Here is an 18,834-nt window from a genome sequence, read left to right on the forward strand (position 1 = left end):
ACTCCGTCTCCAACTTTGGGAGGAAGTTACCACCTCTTCCCCAGACTCTGTGCACACACACACACACGCTCAGGCAGATACACACACACACACATGCTCTTCAGGACTTGACCACAGCAGCAACAGGGACTCGGCTGAAACGGGACTGCTTGTAATGCTGCTTTTGTTTTCAAAATTTGGAGGGAAAGCTGGCTGAAACCTGAGGCTTTCTGTGCGGACTGAACGGCTTAGGAAGGCAGATTTCTTGTCACCACAGACCGGTGAGTTTGACAGTTTAACTCAGTGTATGCGGAGCACCATAGAAACAGCAGTGAAGCACAGCTCTCCTGTCACTGAACTTTTTCAATGGCTGAAGTGTTTCTGTGGCTGCTCTGCATCTCATTTAGAGTAAAATGTTAGTGCGGCGGACTTGTTGGGAGGTGAGTGTGTTTGGGAAAACTTACAAGTGCTGTAAAGTTTGGTATCTGGATTCAATCACAGCAGCACTAGTAAGTTTTTTACTTCAGATGAAATATGAGTTCCTCGTGTGGTTGTTTATGTTTTGATCAACTTGTTAAAAAGGAGTGAAAAAGTGAATGAGTTTCGGTGGCAGCAGAGTAAACACCTCGATAAAGCCATTTTACGGATGATGTTATTAGAGCATAGTGTGCTTTTGTCATGATGAGTCCAGCTGAAGATCAACCCATCGGAGCAGTCTCATGTTTGCTGCATGTTTTCAATGAACCGCTGCCAGAAAGCAGCTGATGCAGCACTTGCAGCTTGAGCCTGGGTATGGCTTTCCTGTGCAGCTGCACGTTATTGGCTAACCTTGAGGGTGATTAATTAGTTGTCACCTTGCCACAATCAAAGCAAACATCCTGTTGCTTTTTGTATTTTTCCTGGCTAGTCGCATAATCAAAGACAACTGACGTGAAAGATCTCGGATACAAGGCATGAAGGGCGCACACATGGTGCATATGACTTTTGTTTTTCAGCTGTTCCGCTGTTATTCTCAGAGTTCATAGGAACATTCAGGCAGAACAGCAGCTGACCATATGCTTCAGCTCCCAAAGCCCCCCTCCTTATCCTCTGTGGTCAGCTCCTCTTATCAGCCGACTGGAGGTGATGGGTGGAGGCTGGATAGGGGCTGGGCTGCTCTCAGGGGTCTCCTTCAATTCACACATCAGAGTGGGCTGGCAGCACTTTAGCTGTGCCTCCTCCCGCAGTCAATCAGATAGCCTTCCATAGGATGACTGCGAATGCCTGGTTAAGTAACCCCTTCGAGGCCAGCTGGGAAGAGTTAACTCCTGCGTGACCTCTCCCGAGTAAATCAAGCCAGGAGACGTTCCTCTTCCCCAAAACCCCCGCCGACCCACTTATCAGTCGGGCCTGTCTTATCTGTCCCGAGGATGGTTGTTAACTTACTCTATTTACCGAGATGCCAGAGGTCAGACTCTGATTTGAACTGCTTGTCTAAGCTCCCAGGGTACCAATCTGTTTGCAGGGGAGATACAGAAAGTTTCAGCCAATCAAAGCTGAGATAAGGGAACAGAAGAGAGCCCCGCGTAGACAGCTTTACACAAGAAACAAACACAACCCCCTGCAAGAGAACAGACGATGTGCTGTTCGTGATTGTTTTTAATGTTCATACCATTAATGAGCGAGAAATATCCCCTTAAAGGAAGAAATCAGAGCGTGTAATGCTGCCATTATTATTATTAAAGGAACTTCACAGACTGTGGATTTGGCTGATCTAGCACTCTTACATATGAACTTTAAAAATGCATTGTTACCACTAAATAGTCCCAGTAGATGTTCTCCAAGTCACATGTTCATCAATTTTCAGTTTTCTCATTTAGTTTTAAGCTTAAGGAGAACACTCTGATATTAAAAAAAATGTAATTATCCTGGAGTGTTAAACCAAAGTAATAAGATGAGGTAATTTTCAAGTTCAGCAATTTAGGTCCTTAAGTATATGCATACAGCATCCTGTGTTCTCCTGTTCCCCAGAATTGCTAAATTGATTATTAAATGCTGAATCAACAGCTCACTGTTGGTTGGTCAGGTTCTGTATTGTAGCGTAAAAGCTGGTGCAACAGGAAAAGTAAAATGGATTAAATGGAAAAGCATCAAAAGTAAAGGTATACTACACAGGATTTTCCTAAAACTCAAAGAAATGTAATCCCTCTCACAGTGAAATGAGAAAAATGAGTTATGATTTCAGGAGCGGCTCTGCTGTCGCGTTAACTTCCATTTCCAAAAACTCTTCAGGGAGAGCTAAACATCACTAACAGTTTACCTCAGACGTAAAAAAAAAAAAAAAAATGTTCTCGAAAAACCTACTGACCCCAACTGACCTACGTGTGTGAAAAGATCGAAAACTGTGAAAAACGATTTCATGGTATGCATTAAGGCGATGACATGGAGCCATTACAGTTTCACAGATCAGCTGATCATCAGATGATTTTTCTTAACAGAGTGGTCCATTCAAACACTTGCTGGCTGCTGCTGTTATTTTCTAGCCAGTGCCTGCTATACACTACAAACTGTAAACACATCCTCATGCTTTTGACTGTAAGAGGTTCATTAATTGTTTTTATAATACTGTCTGGACTTTAAAGTGTAAATGCACTTTCCATTCACACAACTGAGACCAACTGGTCATCAGGAGCAATAACCATTCATATGCACACTCACAAACCACTTGAACAGCAAACGGGAGCAGTTTAGCTTTCAGTATCTTGCCCAAAGACTCTTTAACATGTAGACTGCAGGGGTCGGGGATCAAACCATCAATCCTGGGATTAGTGGACGACTTGCTCTACCTCTGGAGCTGCTGCTGACCCTTTCTCATCTTGCTGTTTCACTTGAGAACTAAATGTCTTTTGCTTATTGCACCATCTTCCATCATGTATGAGTTTGGTTTTGATTAATGCCTTTTCCATACCCTCATAAATATACAGTATTATGGTCATCTAATGGCAGATTTTTGGAGATAGGAAAAGGTTTACTGTAATCCAAACCCTCTTTTATCATGTTGCTGTTCAAACTTGAATGGTAAACATCATGAATATCTTCATGAGGATAATGACAGGAACCCCTGTTCTGCCAACCGCAGCTCTAATCTTCGCTAACATGAAGCAACCGAGAGGCTATTTTGGGGTAATTGAGAAACGGGAGTTTGATGAATGACGCGTCTCACAAACTGCGTTTAGCAAAGCCCCTGTCAACCGCTGATGTCTTGCAGGGCTCAGGGCTTACTGCTGTCTTGTAGGAGCTTCACTGGTCAAGACACTCCCCTGCTGAGGCTCTGGCAGATGTTTGACATGCTAAGTCCGGCGGGTTTGCCTAAGCTCACGCTGCTATCTCGGATACGCACACACACACACATACAAAGGGAGGCCGCACAGAAAACCGAAAGAACTAGAACATGCACACAGGTGGTTAAACAGCATGTTGGTATTTGGTATTTGCTCAAACAGGAGGCGACAGACTAGAACCTCATGTATTTGGCACGTTTGTTGTTTAAAGTTGTTTTTTTAGCTGAAGAGAGTTAAGACGACCCCAAACTGGAGGCAATTTCAAAGGATAAGTTCACCCAAAATGTAAAATTCAGTCATTAAGTCGCGATTCGGGGAACTGCAGTTTTAAGCACTTCTGCATTGGCTTCATTTTATCTGCCACTGAGGATGCAACTTGATTTTTACTCACCTCTTTAGTGAAATATACAATGCCGCCATAGTTCAAAGGGGCCTTGACAAATGATAAGACTATTGGTGTCTTTGCTTTTTTACTGCTGGCCACTAATCAAGGTCAGTAAAAGTCACTAAAAGGCCTTTTAAAACGCTGAAAATAGACACCGGCCGCCGCTCTCGCTAAACAAAAGCAGTTCCTGGCACAACAACATTTCGGCCAAACTCCCTAAATCTCATGGAGCCGCACCGTGTTCACGAGCAGTCAAGAGTAAATGCCGTGGACCCAATCACTGAAAGGGCAAACACGTGTTTTGCGTCACAGAGTAATCTGTAGGGCCCATGTAATTGATACAGTGTGTGGCGTTGGCGTGCAGGCTGACTGGCGGCCCAGATCGATGAAAAAGGGTGAGATCATGGCTCTATTTTTGGAGCTCTGAGTTAAGGTTGATTTAAAGCCCACCGCGCTTTAGAGAATCAGAGAGGAATGTTCATTCAAATCAATTTCAGCATACATACATACGCAGACGACCAGCATCTGTCAGCGTGCAGACACATACTGTACACACACACACACACACACACACACACACACACACACACGCACACACACACACAGACACAGCTGTGGTTCCAATGTGGCTTCCTACTGCCATGAGCGCTGCTTGATTTGCTTGATTGGTACTGCGATAGTGTCAGAACGAAGATGGCTCATAGGATATCTCCTCTGGATTTACATAGTAAAGCATTCTGGCTTTGCCTCACATCAGGAACACATCTGGGTGCTATTATCCACTTGCCCTAACCCCCAGCTCAGTCAGATATCTCCATTACCCTCCTATTACCTGCCATAGCCCACAAAATATGCTCCTCACAGGACAAGCAGTGCACTGTGGTTCACTTTTTATGACACGAAGGATACACAGGGATTCTTTGGGCCAAGGGTTGCAGTTAGTCTGAGCCAGGCCGGCGTCACGTTGGCATCCTGAGTCATGTTGAAATGTACAACCCCCCCCACCAATGAAAAGCGCAGTGTCTTCAGTCGAATAGCTGGCCGACAATGTCTGACTGATTTCTGTGTTTGCGCCTGGAAAAGTTTTTGTCCTTAAAAAGCAAAAGCTGTTGTTCATCGAGTGTATGTCAAATAAAGTACATGCCCAAAGCCAAATACATCAACACGTGGGGGAAACACAAAGCTTTCTTTCAGCTCTGTATCAAGCAATAAACCATATTCAAGACATTTGGATAAGATCAAAATCCTCTACTGGAGCAAAAATGTCAAACGTTTGAATGCTGCACAAACAAAACAGGTTCAGATCGCAATTTATTCCCAGTTAAGAACCACTCGAGAGGAAACTTAATAAAAAGTTGGGCAAGTTCTGACTGTGCATTCACTAGAGCCGTCAATCTCTGCAGCTGGCAGCGCGCTGTGGTTCAGACGAGGGTCAAATATGGTTTAACATGGGTTGTTTGATTGTCTGATTTTACCTACAGTCTGTGTTAGATTGGTGTGTTTTCTCACAGCGCTGTAGCGCCACAGTCTAAATGCTGTCTCTGAGGTGCTTTGAGGACAATCTAAAAGTGATGAAAAGCTTTTGTTTGGGGTGATTTGAGGAAAACACAGGGACAATAGCACCATGGAAACCAACTGCGTCACCCAAATGTTGTAACTTCGGTAAAGAGAAGGGAGATGCCAAACCGAAATCTGGAGAGTATTTGGTGGATCTGGTCAGAGTTTCACGGCACAGACTGATGGACTAGACAGAGCTGCAATGATTAGTCCGTCGTCAGGAAACTAAAGAAATCATATTTAACCGACAGAAATATGCACGGTAAAGAAGCAAGCAGGAGTTGGAGAGGGAAAGACAGATCGGTATGACATGCAGCAAAGCTCTCCAGCCAGAAACCTAAACTGGGCATCCAAGTTACAAAGTATGAATTTTAACAACTCCACTGCAGGAACAATCACAAGGGAATAGGAACGTTTGGAGGAACTTCATGTCCTTCCCCCGCAGGGATCGGGGTCTGAATTAAGCTCCAGGGACATTATTTTGACCCCCAACAATTCCCTGCTCTGGGAGTAGTGCCCCAAAACATTACAGGAACTTTAGAGTTGGGGACTGCTGAACACTTCAGATTGGGCGACTACTCTCGCCTTACACACAGGCCCAAACACTGGGGTGATACAGAAGCATATGACAGATGGAACGGCGATGACGTCCAGGCTTTTGTTGTTGCAGAGCCGCACACGAAAATGATGTGTAGAAACAGCTTTTGCTTGTTCATACGTCAGTGCACAGGTTTGCCTGTAATGTTCGCGAGTCTTTAAACTGCAGTGGAAAAATACGGACAGCGATGGAGTGAAATAAGCTCCCAGGACTACAAGTTTGGGATCACTTGGGCGGAATCACGGCTAAAGCAAACAAATGCTGGAATAGTGCAATGTTTCCGTCTCTGCGGCCTGTTAAACTCATCGAACGCTAATCTCCCTTTGGCTTAGATATGTTGAGCTTTCTCCTCCTCTGAGTGTAGTCGGTCTCCATCAGACCTTGTTCTGTCCTTTTCTTTTACAAACCCATATGTGGTCGTTTCAAAACATCTTAGTCCATCACATTCTCAGTGACACACTGCGTCTCAGTAATCCAGCGCGCAGACAGAGTAAAACAAACTATAAAAGTATTTGCAAACACTCCGTGACCCAGGTCTGTTTGAGGTCACCTTCACCTGGTGCTCCATGTCTCGGCCCTGATAGCAACCACATGCCTGTCCTGCCTCCAAACGCAACAGTTCTCCCTCTCGGTCGGATCCTCTGGCAGGCCTCGACCGCGAGGGGAAGCAGCACTAACATTTCACACAGCTTGAAACCAAAGATCTTCATGTCAGGAGGAACAGGGAAGAAATGCACCCTCGTCGTCTCCAGAAATGTCCTCCGCAGCCCTCCACGAGACAATTAACCTTCACCCCCACGGACCGTCCTGAGCGCTTTCACAGACACCGATGTCGGTTTGGACGATGTTTCTGTTTACTGTGCAGAAAGTGATCGCCTGCACCTCTGCTGCTCTGGGGGAGAGCTTGAAGATCCATTATGTTTTAGTGCTTGGAGACGGTTTTCTGGCTTGATTGCAGGTGTGTGACGGATGGCTCGTAGAGACACTTTTGTGATACGGTTTCAGATTCTCTGGCAGTTTGAAGGCTGCTGTTAACCTTTCATCAGCTACCGAAAGAATTTCTTGAGAACAACTCGAGCCAAGCCCAGGCTTTGATTCAGTATATTTATTTAAAGGGGCACACGCAGAGTTTCAGAATGTGCTTCGCAAAGCCCAAAATAGTGTATAAATGACTCAGATTGGTTTGTTTGATGCTGTGCATCATTAAGAACAGACAGATTTTTTTTCGTTCAGTAGCAGCCACAGAAACAAAGCAGGGACTTTTTAATGAACATAATCAAGAGCGAAAATAAAAAATACTATAAGATGCTATAAATCCTTCTGGCAGCTCCTGTGATCTCCCTCACCAGAGAGCGCATGCATGTGTGTGGACTTTCATAACAAATGTGATTAGATTTAAATCTGGCAGTTTTCAGTCAGCGGGGCTTTTGTCCCAGGCGAACCGCAGAAAAAGCCGGCCACAGAGCCAGGAATTGTTGCGGCTGCACAGAAATTTGAGGCATTAAAAATATTTGTTCCCCTCTGCGGTCCGGCGTGTGTCATTACAATGAGTAGAGAACACCAACGCGCTCCCTCGTGTAATCGGACCTCCTCATCTTCTTTGTGTAAATCAAATGTGGCCTGACTCCCTGCATCATTTTCACCAAAGGGGCTCCGACTTTGACATGATTTCTTCATTGTGGAGAGGAGGAGTGTTGAGGTCGGACGGTTTACGCAACGAAGGATTACTGGATGAGGTATCGAGGGAAAAGGGTTAGTGTTCTGCGACAAACTTTCGCTTTGGAGGTCTGCAGCCCATAAATCACCCGGCTGACGTGTGTGTACAGCAGACAGCTCAGTCATTCTGTCCCAACACACTTATCTCAGACAATAACAGTGATGCTGGAGGAAGGGCTTCGACCTGGATGTTGTCCCTGCGGAAAAGGGGCGAACGTCGCGGGAAGGAAGCGCCATTGTGTTTATGTGCAAGTGGATGATAACAAAAAACATCGCGCTGCATGATAGTTTGGAGTTTTTGTTTCCACTCGACTCCTCCATCGGAACGAAAAAAGCAAACAACACTCGGTCAGAAATAGTGTTTGGCCTCTTCCTCGGGCCACGGCAGACCATGTTTGTGCTGGCTTCAGTCGGTTTCTGCTGCGACCTTAAACAAATAACTCGCCGCTGACGGACAGGTTTTAAGAAGAAGAATTAGCCAAGCCAGTTGCAACCTTTAACATTTGTTACTGGGATAATGTTATCTTGTTTTGATTTAATGTGAGAGAAAGAGATGTGGATGCAAGTTTCCCACGCAGTTACGGCCGTGTCAGGACGGGTGAAGTGATCATTCAATAGTCAGCAGCGTGTGAGGGACTCAGGAAAGGGATGCCTGAGTGTTTGACCTCAGGATATGAGTAGACAGATGATAAGCCAGGACTGACCAGAAATAGGACCAAACATTAACGTCACAGGAGCTCAGGAGAGGCGCAAAGACACGGGTTTGGTTGGATCACTGGAAAATTACATCGTAGCTGTGTCATAGCTTTTGTTTTCTATGTTTGCCTCTCGGAAACGTCTGATGGATATTCAATGACTAAATAACTCAGGCTTGTTTTAAAGCCTAACAAAACTGCAGGGAAATTGGATTTTATAGCTGAAAATTTAGGCAGTTTTTTTGCCACATAATAACACCATATGGTGTCCTGATTCTCAAGATATTCTCGCTTCCGTGGCAGAGCAGTTGGTGCGAAACGCTCCCACCAGTCAGCAGTCCCCAAAAGTTGCAGTTTCGAGTGCGAGAGGTGCGAAGCTTTGTTTGTTTATCTGATTTTTGCCAAAGTTCATATCTATAGCAATCCTTTCCAAAGTCATGCACTTCATTAGGAGTTTGCTCTCCCCCCACTGTAATCGCTGTTTTTCAGTTAAGCCGTCGTGGTTATTGGCAATGTTTGATCACGTCAGGGGCCATGATTTGAGGATTCATAACATTTACCAGGCTTAAGTTTGAGTGAAACACGATGTGACAAAATGATACATCCAGTCTCTAATGCATGACGCCTTTGTTACAATTAAAGTCTCGCTTTCAAGGCTTTAAGGGTAAGGCAACATCTGCAAACAGAAAAAGCGAAATGGGTCACCTGGAGAAAAATGACTGAGAGTTGAGAACATGGGATCGTATGTAGCTGGGAAGGAGGGAGGTCTGTTAATAATTTCCTTCTCGGGGTAAAACAAAAACACAACAAAACAACAGGGCACGGTAATTAGTGTTTAGACAGGCTTTAAACAGGTCTCCCGTTGTTATTAACCACCAGTTAATGGATGCCTGGGTCCTGATAAAGGTTGGCTGCGTTCCAGGGCGAGAGGAGGCCAGTTACTGTACTGGAGGTGTCCGGTCATTAACTTTGACCTTGGCTTGAGTCATTCGAGCCGCTCGCTTTATTACCCTCGAGACAAAAACAAAATATCTCATTGAGGGCCAGTGTTCCTGGATAATGATGTGGAGATTCCATTAGCAGGGAGGGATTAGGCTCCGCGGGAGGGGAGGAGATGAACTTGTTCATAATTGAAAAGAAAGGAAGGAAGCTCGACGGGAAGACAACGCGTAGGTCCATCCCCGCAGTGCCTCGCAGAAACAAAAGGGCCCGGCGCTGCTTCTCCTGCGGGGACCGACGGGGTGGCCTGGAAATGCACGTTGCCATAGTGACCGCGCTGTCACTTAGCCCCCTGAGCGCTGTCTCAGTCGGCCGCTCTGTAGTGTGCATGGGATCTGCCAAGAGTCAGCAAGATCAGAATCTGCCCTGGAAAAGCACAGCGGCTCTGCTAAACCAACGGCAGCTGGCAGAGGAGGTTTTTTTTTTTTTCCTAAACAGGGCTACGAGTCAGAAAACTTCACAGCTCAGCATTTTCTACAGCTCCTGATCCCCCCCACCTGGCATGTGAAGCACCGAATCCCCCCCCACCCCCCACCCCCCGTGCAAGTTACAGGGCTTTTATTGAGTTATTCTGGGGCTCCTGTTGCAGGATTTTAGAAAGATTTTCTAGATTTGAGCCGTTGCATTAAGAGATTCCAGTGTGGCAGGAATACCTCATATTTGTCACATTTAATTACATGTTTGAAAGTCTTCTTCGCCTTATTCTGCCTCTGTCCTGTTTTTAAAATCAAAGATAATAATATATCATTATATATAATACAATACACAACGAGACATGCAGCTATTGTATTGCGTATGTTTTATCAAAAGAAGAGAAAGCTGCACAGGATGGGCAGTGTGCACAGGACTACATCTGCCCCTCTGCAGCCCTCAGCTTTTTCGAGGTTCGATCGTGCTGTGAAGTTTGTACTCCATTCGGGGCCATTTGAAGACTGGTACCAACCCCCATTCGGATAAATTTCCCAGATTTTCCTAATTGGAACTATATCCAATTTGATACACTGACTTTATATACAGACTGTGGTTTGTTACAGCGCTCTGTGAACCAATTAGGGTTTTGTCGCAGCAAGTTGGAAAGACGTTACGCGATCAGTCCACCTGAAATAATATTAAGGCAAGAAATTAGCAATCTAGTTGTTACATCTCTACTCATCACAGTTTAAAAGCATGTTCCAACTTTTGTAAAGGGGATGTCACTACTTTGCACTGGCAAGCTGGTCTGGCTGTGGCGGACTAGGCCCTCGACACTGGTGGACTCGAGCTCCCATATTCAAAAACATGCTGCAGAAGTGCTCTCTCAGATGGCCCTATGGTAGATAAAACATGATGGAGTGCCCCACTGTGTACAGCTGGTGCCATTGTTATGTTTTCCTTCCCCTCCTCTCAATCGTCCTGAGTCTGCCACTGGCCGTTGGCAATGAAATGATGCAACCGACTACACTTACCACCCACACGGACACTGAACCAATACAACTGCAGTAAAGACAAAATGCAGGGCTTCTGGAGAACTAAAATTTATTACAGCCTGGGAATTTCTATGTTTTGGAAGTCTCTGTGCGTTTTACAGCACAAGGCAGCACAGTCGAAAACCAGTGAAAAGCTGAAAAGCCTGCCTCTAGTCTCCTGCTGGACCGTGTATCCTGCTGCAGGACTGTCATTGTTTGCATTGCAGACGCCTCAGTGCATTTGGATCTAATGTAGCTTGACGTGTGTGTGTGTGTGTGTGTGTGTGTGTGTGTGTGTGTGTGTGTGTGTTTGCTCTTGTCTGTTTAGCCTGAGGACCAAAGATCACACGGGGCCCTGATCCAGCGGCGACGGGCAGAAGGAGAGAGGACCGTGATCGCTCCTGCATCCAAACTCAAACCTCTCGCTTCACCATGAACCGGGAGTGAGTGCGTGCTCCGGAAGTTTCATTTTTGTGGTAAGTTTTAAACTCCATCCGTACTCCACTTTCTGTTTTACTTTCGGCTTTTAAGACAAGAATGTTTGGGGGTGTTTTAAAGTTTATTTGCGGGCCGCATTACACATGGTTTACACATGTGTGGTTTCATGTTTGAGTCTGCCTGGAAGCTGCGTCAACAAACAAGCACAAATGCTGCGTGAATCACCGAGGTATTCGCATCGGCATACGCATCAGGCTCTGAGGTTATCAGCGGGTACGCCCTCGAGGTAAATGCAAACACAAACATGCGGTTTGTGCAATTTGAGGACGTCCATATGATCCACGTGTAGGCGCGGCGACATGTGGTTCGATTTAGAGAGCAGGTTAGAGTGGGGTGGGGGGCAGCGGCGTCGCAGCTCGTCATCGCTTCACATGGACAGAGTGTTTTTTTCCACAGCCGGGCCACAACACATAGCACATGCCGGAGCGTGGCGCTAACATTACAGTGACTGGAAGGATTAAAAGGCGCCTGCTTTTATTTTGAACCGGTCTCTCCTCTGTTGCCGTCAACACTGTTGTGGTGCCACACTGTGACGTCATCACACCGGGGAGGTGGAAATTGTTCTCAAAGTGAGGGAGAAAAGCCAGAGTCAGCAGGAAAGGGCAGCAGGGTGGAGGAGGAGGAGGAGGAGGAGGAGGAGGAGGAGAGTCGGGGAGGGAGGAAATGCACAAAGACACGACCCTGGCTTGGTATTCCGTGCAGGCAAATCCAATATTTTCAGATGAGAAACAGACTTGTTCCTCCTGAAGAGTAAAAGAAGCTACTGAGTGAGGAGGAGGTAGAATGAAGGTAACACAGAGGACTGGATGTGGATAATTGCTGGAGACAAAAACCAGACTGCAGAGGAGAATGAACATGAACTTTTCTTGTGCCTCCTCTCCAAATGTTTCACTTCCTAGGGAGTGTGACTTGACTCGCAGGAATGGTTAAAAACACAATAGATCCTCAGATCAACAGGAAAAGAGGAGGACAGACAGTCAAAATGTCAGGGACACTCAGCCCAAACAGTACAAATAAGTCCACAAAAAACACTGGCCTTTTAGCCTGAGCTCCACAAATTGATCTGGGAGTCCCATCAGCCTGGAAGGAGTCCTTTGTGGATACTTGGAAAATTGACTCTTGACCTCCTTAATAGAGGGCTGTCACAGTTCAGAGAGAATGGCAGAGGCAGAGTGCCATGTGCCAAATGCGTTATGATGATCCCATCTGAAGGCAGCACTTCAGGAGGACACAGAGGGGCTTTTGTTTGACACTTGGAAGCCTCATCCCACCCACACGATGGCGCATGAAAAAGCGCCGCGCTCGGTGGGTTTGACATCCCGGCGCCGCACAGAACTTGACACTGGAGGAGGGGTGCCTGGGAAATATTTCAAAAGACTTCCAGCACCTGGAAGAGCATCAGTGTCGTGTCGAGTTGCATCTTGAGACAGATATATGTGATGTGTCTTGTTTGTTGTTTTCCAGGTGCGAGGAAAGCAAAGTCAGGGCCACCATGGATGTGAAGAAAAAAGAAATGGACCTCCTGAGCAACAGCATAGCCGCATACGCACACATCAAAGGTAAGTCACACTGCGGCACAGAACAATGAGATCTCTATCTGAGAAAAAGAACAAGTAACAACACCAATCTCCATCTGCGCATTTGTTCTTTTCCTCAGCAAACCCGGAGAGCTTCGGCCTTTACTTCGTGCTCGGGGTGTGTTTCGGCCTGGTGCTGACGCTCTGCCTCCTGGTCATCCGCATCTCCTGCAAGCCGCGCACCAACATCGCCCCCTCCACGCCCGAGAAAAAGCACCTGAAGGACATCAGCGAGGAGGACGAGGAGAGCGAGGACGACGACGACAACGAAGACGGGGACGACGTAGAGGCGCCCGTCCTGTTGCCCAGCACGGAAATCCCTGTCGGCAACCACACCAGCCAGTCGGACGGGACGCTGAGCGTGAACGTGTTCACCTCGGCCGAGGAGCTGGAGCGGGCGCAGCGGCTGGAGGAGAGGGAACGCATCATCAGGGAGATCTGGAGGAACGGCCAGCCCGACATCCTCGGGTCGGGGACAGGGACTATTGGAAGAGTGCATTACTACTAACACACACACACAGACACACAAGAGGTTTGAAGGGGAAACACTGTGAGCTCCGAGGACTGACGTGGACCTTTGGGTGGGCCTGGCGCCCCCGGAGCCTGTGTTTGTAACATCATCGAAACAGGACACTGAAAATGCCAAATAAGTGGCTCTGACTGAACTTTGATATTGCACTTCCTATGTAGCAATGATAATTTTTCGACTGACTACATGAAATTAAACCAAATGGTGTCTTAAGGACTGATGTGGGAGCTGATGGACACTTGAAGTAATCATTGTTCTTTTGTTTGTTTGTTTCTTTTGTAATATATGGCGCTTATGACAAAAATGCACACAACTTATGTATGAAATAAGTGAAAGATGAACGCATATGTAAGGACCACGTATGTACTGTAGGTCGCGATTGCCTATTTGCAACGAGGACGTTTATCCTCTGGGGAAAAACAGGAAATGATTACACAGTATAAAGTCAATAAAATAAATTGTAGTCTTTAATTTATGAGTACATTAAATTGGTGTCTGTGTTTTCAGGGATAATTCCACCAAAAAGGAAATGACAGAATTAAAGAATTACAGTGAAAATCCATCTACTGTTGTTTTGTCTTCATCATACTCTGCTGAGCCTTTGGCTCAAGATTTATAATCTAGATTAAAACAGAGAAACTCATTTTGCTAATGAGATGACTGGAAAGGTCACTCTTTGTCACTTGTTATTTCTGCACAATGTCTCAATGAGGTTAGAACTTGTCAAATAAAATGTCTGGCAAACAAAAGGGCCCTGGCAGAGTCGGACATTAGTGCTGTGAAGGGAAGATGTTCAGATAACAAACAGTATGTATTAATTTCCTGTAGCCTTTACAGAGAGACAAAAACTTGCAAACGGAGCCAAGTCTGTAAGCTAGTTCAGGTGGACAGCCCGGCCGGTACCGACGGTGATGCAAATCAAGCGCACCCTCTGTCTAACGGCAATCAACTCCACACCTGTTGACTCGTTAGCTTCTCCAGCCGTCTCCTCTGTCTTATACAAAGTGGTCTAACCTCGTTCAATTGGACTGGAAATGCGCATTTTCTCCTCCGTCATCCCTCCACACGAACCACCTCAAGCCGAGGTGAGTTTTGTCTCCACCTGTCTTCAGCTGTTGGACCGCAACATCCCTGCTCCCCCACCTGGCCGAGCTAAGTGCTAGCTTAGCAATGCTAAGTGTCTGGCAGTGTTTTTAGCCATGCTAGCAGCCAGGCTCAACTGTCCGGTACTTTGCTCCAGACTGAAATATCTCAACTATCTGAAGGCTCGGCCAAGACATTTAGCACAGATGTTCAGTGTTGCCTCAAATAACTTTGTAATGACATTAAAGACTTTTAAATTCGAGCCACCAGCAGGTCTACATTGAAAATAGTGAAAATCAACCAAATGCTAGTCTGAAAGTATCAGATATTAAAGTATCAAAAGCAGTGATGGAATGTAACTAAGTACATTCACTAATTTTCTGCTACTCTATACTTACACCCCACCACATTCTGGAGGCAGATACTGTACTTTTTACACTGATTTAGTAGTAACTTATGATACTAGTTAATTTTTAGAAGTCATGCTGCATTTGAGCCAAATGAGTGCAAGTTTAAACTAACAGATTTTATTGACAATCAGATAAAAAAAAAAACAGCTGATATTAGAAAAATGCTGAATATTGGATGATAAATGTACTCATAGTATACAATAGATACATACATCTAAATATATGTATGATTTACTTAAACGTGTAGTTATGATACTTTGCCAAAGCAATATTATAATGCAATGTCTTTACTTTAGGGGAGACTGATTGTTGGCCCTGGCAAATTATTGTGGGCAGATATTCAGCATTTTCCAATTATCTGTATCTGTAATTTTTATGTCAGATGTCTGATTTTAAAATGGGCTATGTGAATCCGATGCAACTTCCTCTCACATTATGTTCAATATCTGATGGGTAACATGTCATATTACAATGACAGCCTGAATAATCTGAATCACAAAATCGCGAGTAACTACATTTATCCACTAAGTGTAGTGGAGAGGAAATATATAAGTGGCGGAAAATGAAAATACTCAAGCAAAGGAACTCAGAACTGTACTTAAGAACCGCACTAGAATAATTTGTTCTTAGGTTTATGCATCTCATTGAGCTGAGTTAATTTCTTCTCTTGGTTGTTTGACTTACAGTACAATGCTTTGAAGCTTGTGATTGGGGCTTAATTGGTTTTGTGGCATATTTCCTTCTTTGTTGGCGACATTGTTTTGCAGGCGGGCTGCAATATGTTGGTTTCTGCATTTTCTTCATAGACTTAATGTTTGGATTAGATGTTGAATTTGGGTAATGCAAATCTGATCCTCGTTACAGCTTCATGCCAGATATGTTCCTGGATTTGAGGTCAAAGTAGTGGTAATAGAGTCGACCTAATAGCTGGTGCCTTGCTCTTTATCTGATGTGGTTTTGGGGGAAGTGTATTAACATTGCTCCCCAAACTCTGCTGCTGTGAGTTGGGTGCGTGCTCACAGGGCAAGGCCAGGTGAAATGGCCAATATCAACTCTGTTTTCACGTTATAAATCTTCTTCCACCTGAGTCGACTGACTGAATCGTTGCCTGGCTGCCAACAAAGACTTACAGAACATTGATGAACTGCCCACCCTGATCGAATGTTTGTATTGGACACGAGCACAAGTCAATTATTAGTGGTTTGGTGATTTACAAGTTATGAATAAGGCTAGTGTGAATTCTTGGCATGGCAATAAAGATGCACAAAGGGGAAAATGTACAAGATAATCACTTTTTTATGGCATATGTTCACATTCAGTCGAGCAACATAGAGCTGCTGTGAGGCTGGTGTTGCTTGGAGAGGGAGCTTGGTTAGAGATGGAGTCAGGCCAAGGACATCTACTAGAGTCTTCCTCATAGCGCAAGCAGAGTGGCTCCAGGTTTGCCTTGGGCCCCGCTCTGTTTTTAGAGGGAGCCCACACTGGAGTCCTCTCTGTTGAGATCTTGGAAAAGCCTCTCATGTGGTCACAGGCTTTCAGAAATCAGTGGCATTGATGGTGTGGACTCTTTGAAGAAGTACAAGTATAATTACGTTTGTATAAAGTTCTTGTGAATGGCATCTACTTCCAAATCATACAACCCAAAATGTGTTTTGCTAAAGCCACCATTCAGTATTTTGAATAGCGTGGTTTTTGTTTTTTGTTTTTTTTGTTGTTTTTATTTTACAGGATGTAACCAAAAAAGCACATGTAATTAGAAGCAACATATTTTAACCTCATGGTAATTATGCAGTTATGAAACAATCAATGAAATTAACATGAAATCCAGTTAAGGAAAGCCATAAATCTGAGCCACAACACGGCGTGGGAAAGAGCTCTACAGCGACCAACATATTGCAGACTGTTTTTCGCGGTCCCTCTATAAACCAGATGATATTATTCAAGCTTTTTAACCACTGCTTAGGACTGTGGAATCATTACTTTTTATCTTGATGGCCAAATTAGAAATGTTTTTGAGTCAAAAATTGCACAAACAACATAATTCTGTGGGTATAAGCAGTAATTTTGGACAGCCTCACGATTCTCATTAAAAGGCCCCATATTGAAACAGCATTTTTAATATGCGGCAGATTTAATTTCCATTTGCCACAAGGCCATCATTGAAAGGATTTCTTTCTGCATCCATCCAGCTCCTTTCTCTTTTGACAGAGAGGAACTGTTCTGCATCAGTTCAGTTTCTAATTTTAACTCAGAGGGGCTTTTCTTGGTTTTTGACCTCTGAGCTCCAAACTGCTTCAGTTGTCAACACTCAGTTTTCACTACTCCCAACTGTTAAGCAGCACCTGTATCACTGACATTCTTGATACTAATAATTATTTTCCTTTGTCAATTAATCTCCCAATTAGTCTCTCTGTTAATCAATGAGATTTGTTCTATAAAATAATGGAAAATGGTGAAAAATGTTGATTAGAGTTTTACAAAGCCCAAGTTGACGTCTTCAAATATATATATGTTTTTTATACAACCCAAATATATTTTGTTTACTGTTACAGAAGAAACCAGAGAATATTCACATATAAGAAGTGCTGAAATCAGAGATTTTAGACTCTGATATGTTGTGGACAACTAATTGATTAATCGTTGCACAGTTTCTTTGGTAACAAAAAAACCTTGCAGAAAGAGCATCCATTTTTTTTATGTCATTCAAAGAGTCAGAACTGTCTCCATCAGCTGATCCTTTGTTTGTTTATTTTCATTTATTTCACCCCTTGACCACAAGGGAATGTGCCCTTAATGACCATTATTCAACACAGTATTTAAAAATAGTATGTTCCCATGGCAGTTTCAGAAGCACCCCGATCCCTGATGAGCTCCAGATGTCGTCCAGATGTGCTCTCCAGTGGGCAACGCTAGTAGGGCTTAGACAGGAGCAGACCACCACGACTACCACCACCACCGCTGCCACCATTTGGAGCCAAAAACCAGATCTATACGCCTTCCTCTGAAGATTGGACTGATCCGTATATGGCAGAGTTAAATAGCTCTCTGGTGGGTGCAAAGAATTTCTCATTAATTCTCTCCCACGTTCTCTGCATCCATCGCAATGAGTCACTATGTTCAGAGTTTTCAGAGTGAGTCAGTTTTTCTCTGAGTGACACAGGATGGCTTTTCCACTTAACTGCAGAAGAATTCAGCTGACCACAAACTCTGTTTAATTGCCTGAAGTGGTTCAACAACTGTTTTTTTTGCTTCGTGAAAGGTTGATTCATTAACATCAGCCATTTACTCCTCTGAATAAAATATATTATCTGTTCTCTAAGGTGAGGCGGAGGTGGTGCCAGGTCACTTCCACCAATCCAGCATTCTCTGAGAATCTTGGCACTTTTCTTTATGTAAAGTAATCATATAGTGCCCCCCAGTGGATTAATGCAGCATTACAATCTGGTGAAAAAAAATCCCCTGAATGTCAGCCCATGTTTTCGACAGTAGTATATTAGTTATTAACATTCAGGTAACAATTCCCCTTTGGATGACTTAGAACTGTATAATAAGTCTTTGCAAAAGACATTACAATATTTCCTCCTATGTACAGCTCCGTATAACATTTTCTGCTGAGGCATTAAATGTTAAAAGTACAGTAAATCATTTGATGAATGTAATAGAGGTGACTATTGAGACAGAACAGTGTAAAATAAAAATTTGCAACAAAGCGTAACCCACTTCAGTCTAAAATATTTGTGATTTCCAGCATTCAAATATAAAATTTTAACAGTACATCAGTTTTTAAAGTCTTTTGAAGGATCAAGTTTATCTAGTCCACTGCAGCAGTAGCTCAATCCAGAGTCTGACTTTATAATTTTTCACTGGGAGGGCTCGCTTGTCTTCTCCATCCCCATTGCATTTCACAAAAATGCTCATCTTGTTCTAATCTGCAGTACGATAGTCTGCGTGGCACAGTGTCAGACAGCCAGCCGAATCACAGTCTGTGTAGGGATTAATGCTTCATCCTCAAACTCTGCATTTCCTCCTGTGTGGGAAAGGCA

The 18,834-nt window shown here is 44.4% G+C and overlaps 2 protein-coding genes across 4 annotated transcripts in view; one reads left to right on the forward strand and one right to left on the reverse strand.

The window, feature by feature from the left end:
* eva1ba (eva-1 homolog Ba (C. elegans)) lies at positions 1 to 17,759 on the forward strand. The gene is made up of 5 exons (XM_037073045.1): positions 1 to 260; positions 11,023 to 11,170; positions 12,657 to 12,751; positions 12,850 to 14,383; positions 17,634 to 17,759. Exons 3-4 carry the CDS (start codon positions 12,685 to 12,687, stop codon positions 13,275 to 13,277), a joined length of 495 nt encoding a protein of 164 aa, XP_036928940.1. The 5' UTR covers positions 1 to 260; positions 11,023 to 11,170; positions 12,657 to 12,684; the 3' UTR covers positions 13,278 to 14,383; positions 17,634 to 17,759.
* Positions 16,113 to 18,834, reverse strand: part of sh3d21 (SH3 domain containing 21) — a 17,100-nt gene continuing 14,378 nt past the window's right edge. The window contains exon 16 of one of the 3 annotated variants that reach the window (XM_037073044.1): positions 16,113 to 18,818. In XM_037073044.1, the coding sequence (XP_036928939.1) occupies positions 18,786 to 18,818 (33 nt within the window). In that variant the 3' untranslated portion in view covers positions 16,113 to 18,785. The remainder of the gene's footprint in view (positions 18,819 to 18,834) is intronic. The other 2 variants (XM_037073043.1, XM_037073042.1) reach the window with 2 other exon arrangements.

The sequence above is a fragment of the Acanthopagrus latus genome, chromosome 17 (genome assembly GCF_904848185.1).
Source record: "Acanthopagrus latus isolate v.2019 chromosome 17, fAcaLat1.1, whole genome shotgun sequence".
Taxonomy (NCBI): Eukaryota; Metazoa; Chordata; class Actinopteri; order Spariformes; family Sparidae; genus Acanthopagrus; species Acanthopagrus latus.

Excerpts from the sequence above, each read along its gene's own strand:
- eva1ba (XM_037073045.1), top strand. The coding sequence starts at position 12,685 with ATGGATGTGAAGAAAAAAGAAATGGACCTCCTGAGCAACAGCATAGCC. Across the intron at positions 12,752-12,849 it reads CGCATACGCACACATCAAAG|CAAACCCGGAGAGCTTCGGC; the intron begins GTAAGTCACACT and ends TCTTTTCCTCAG.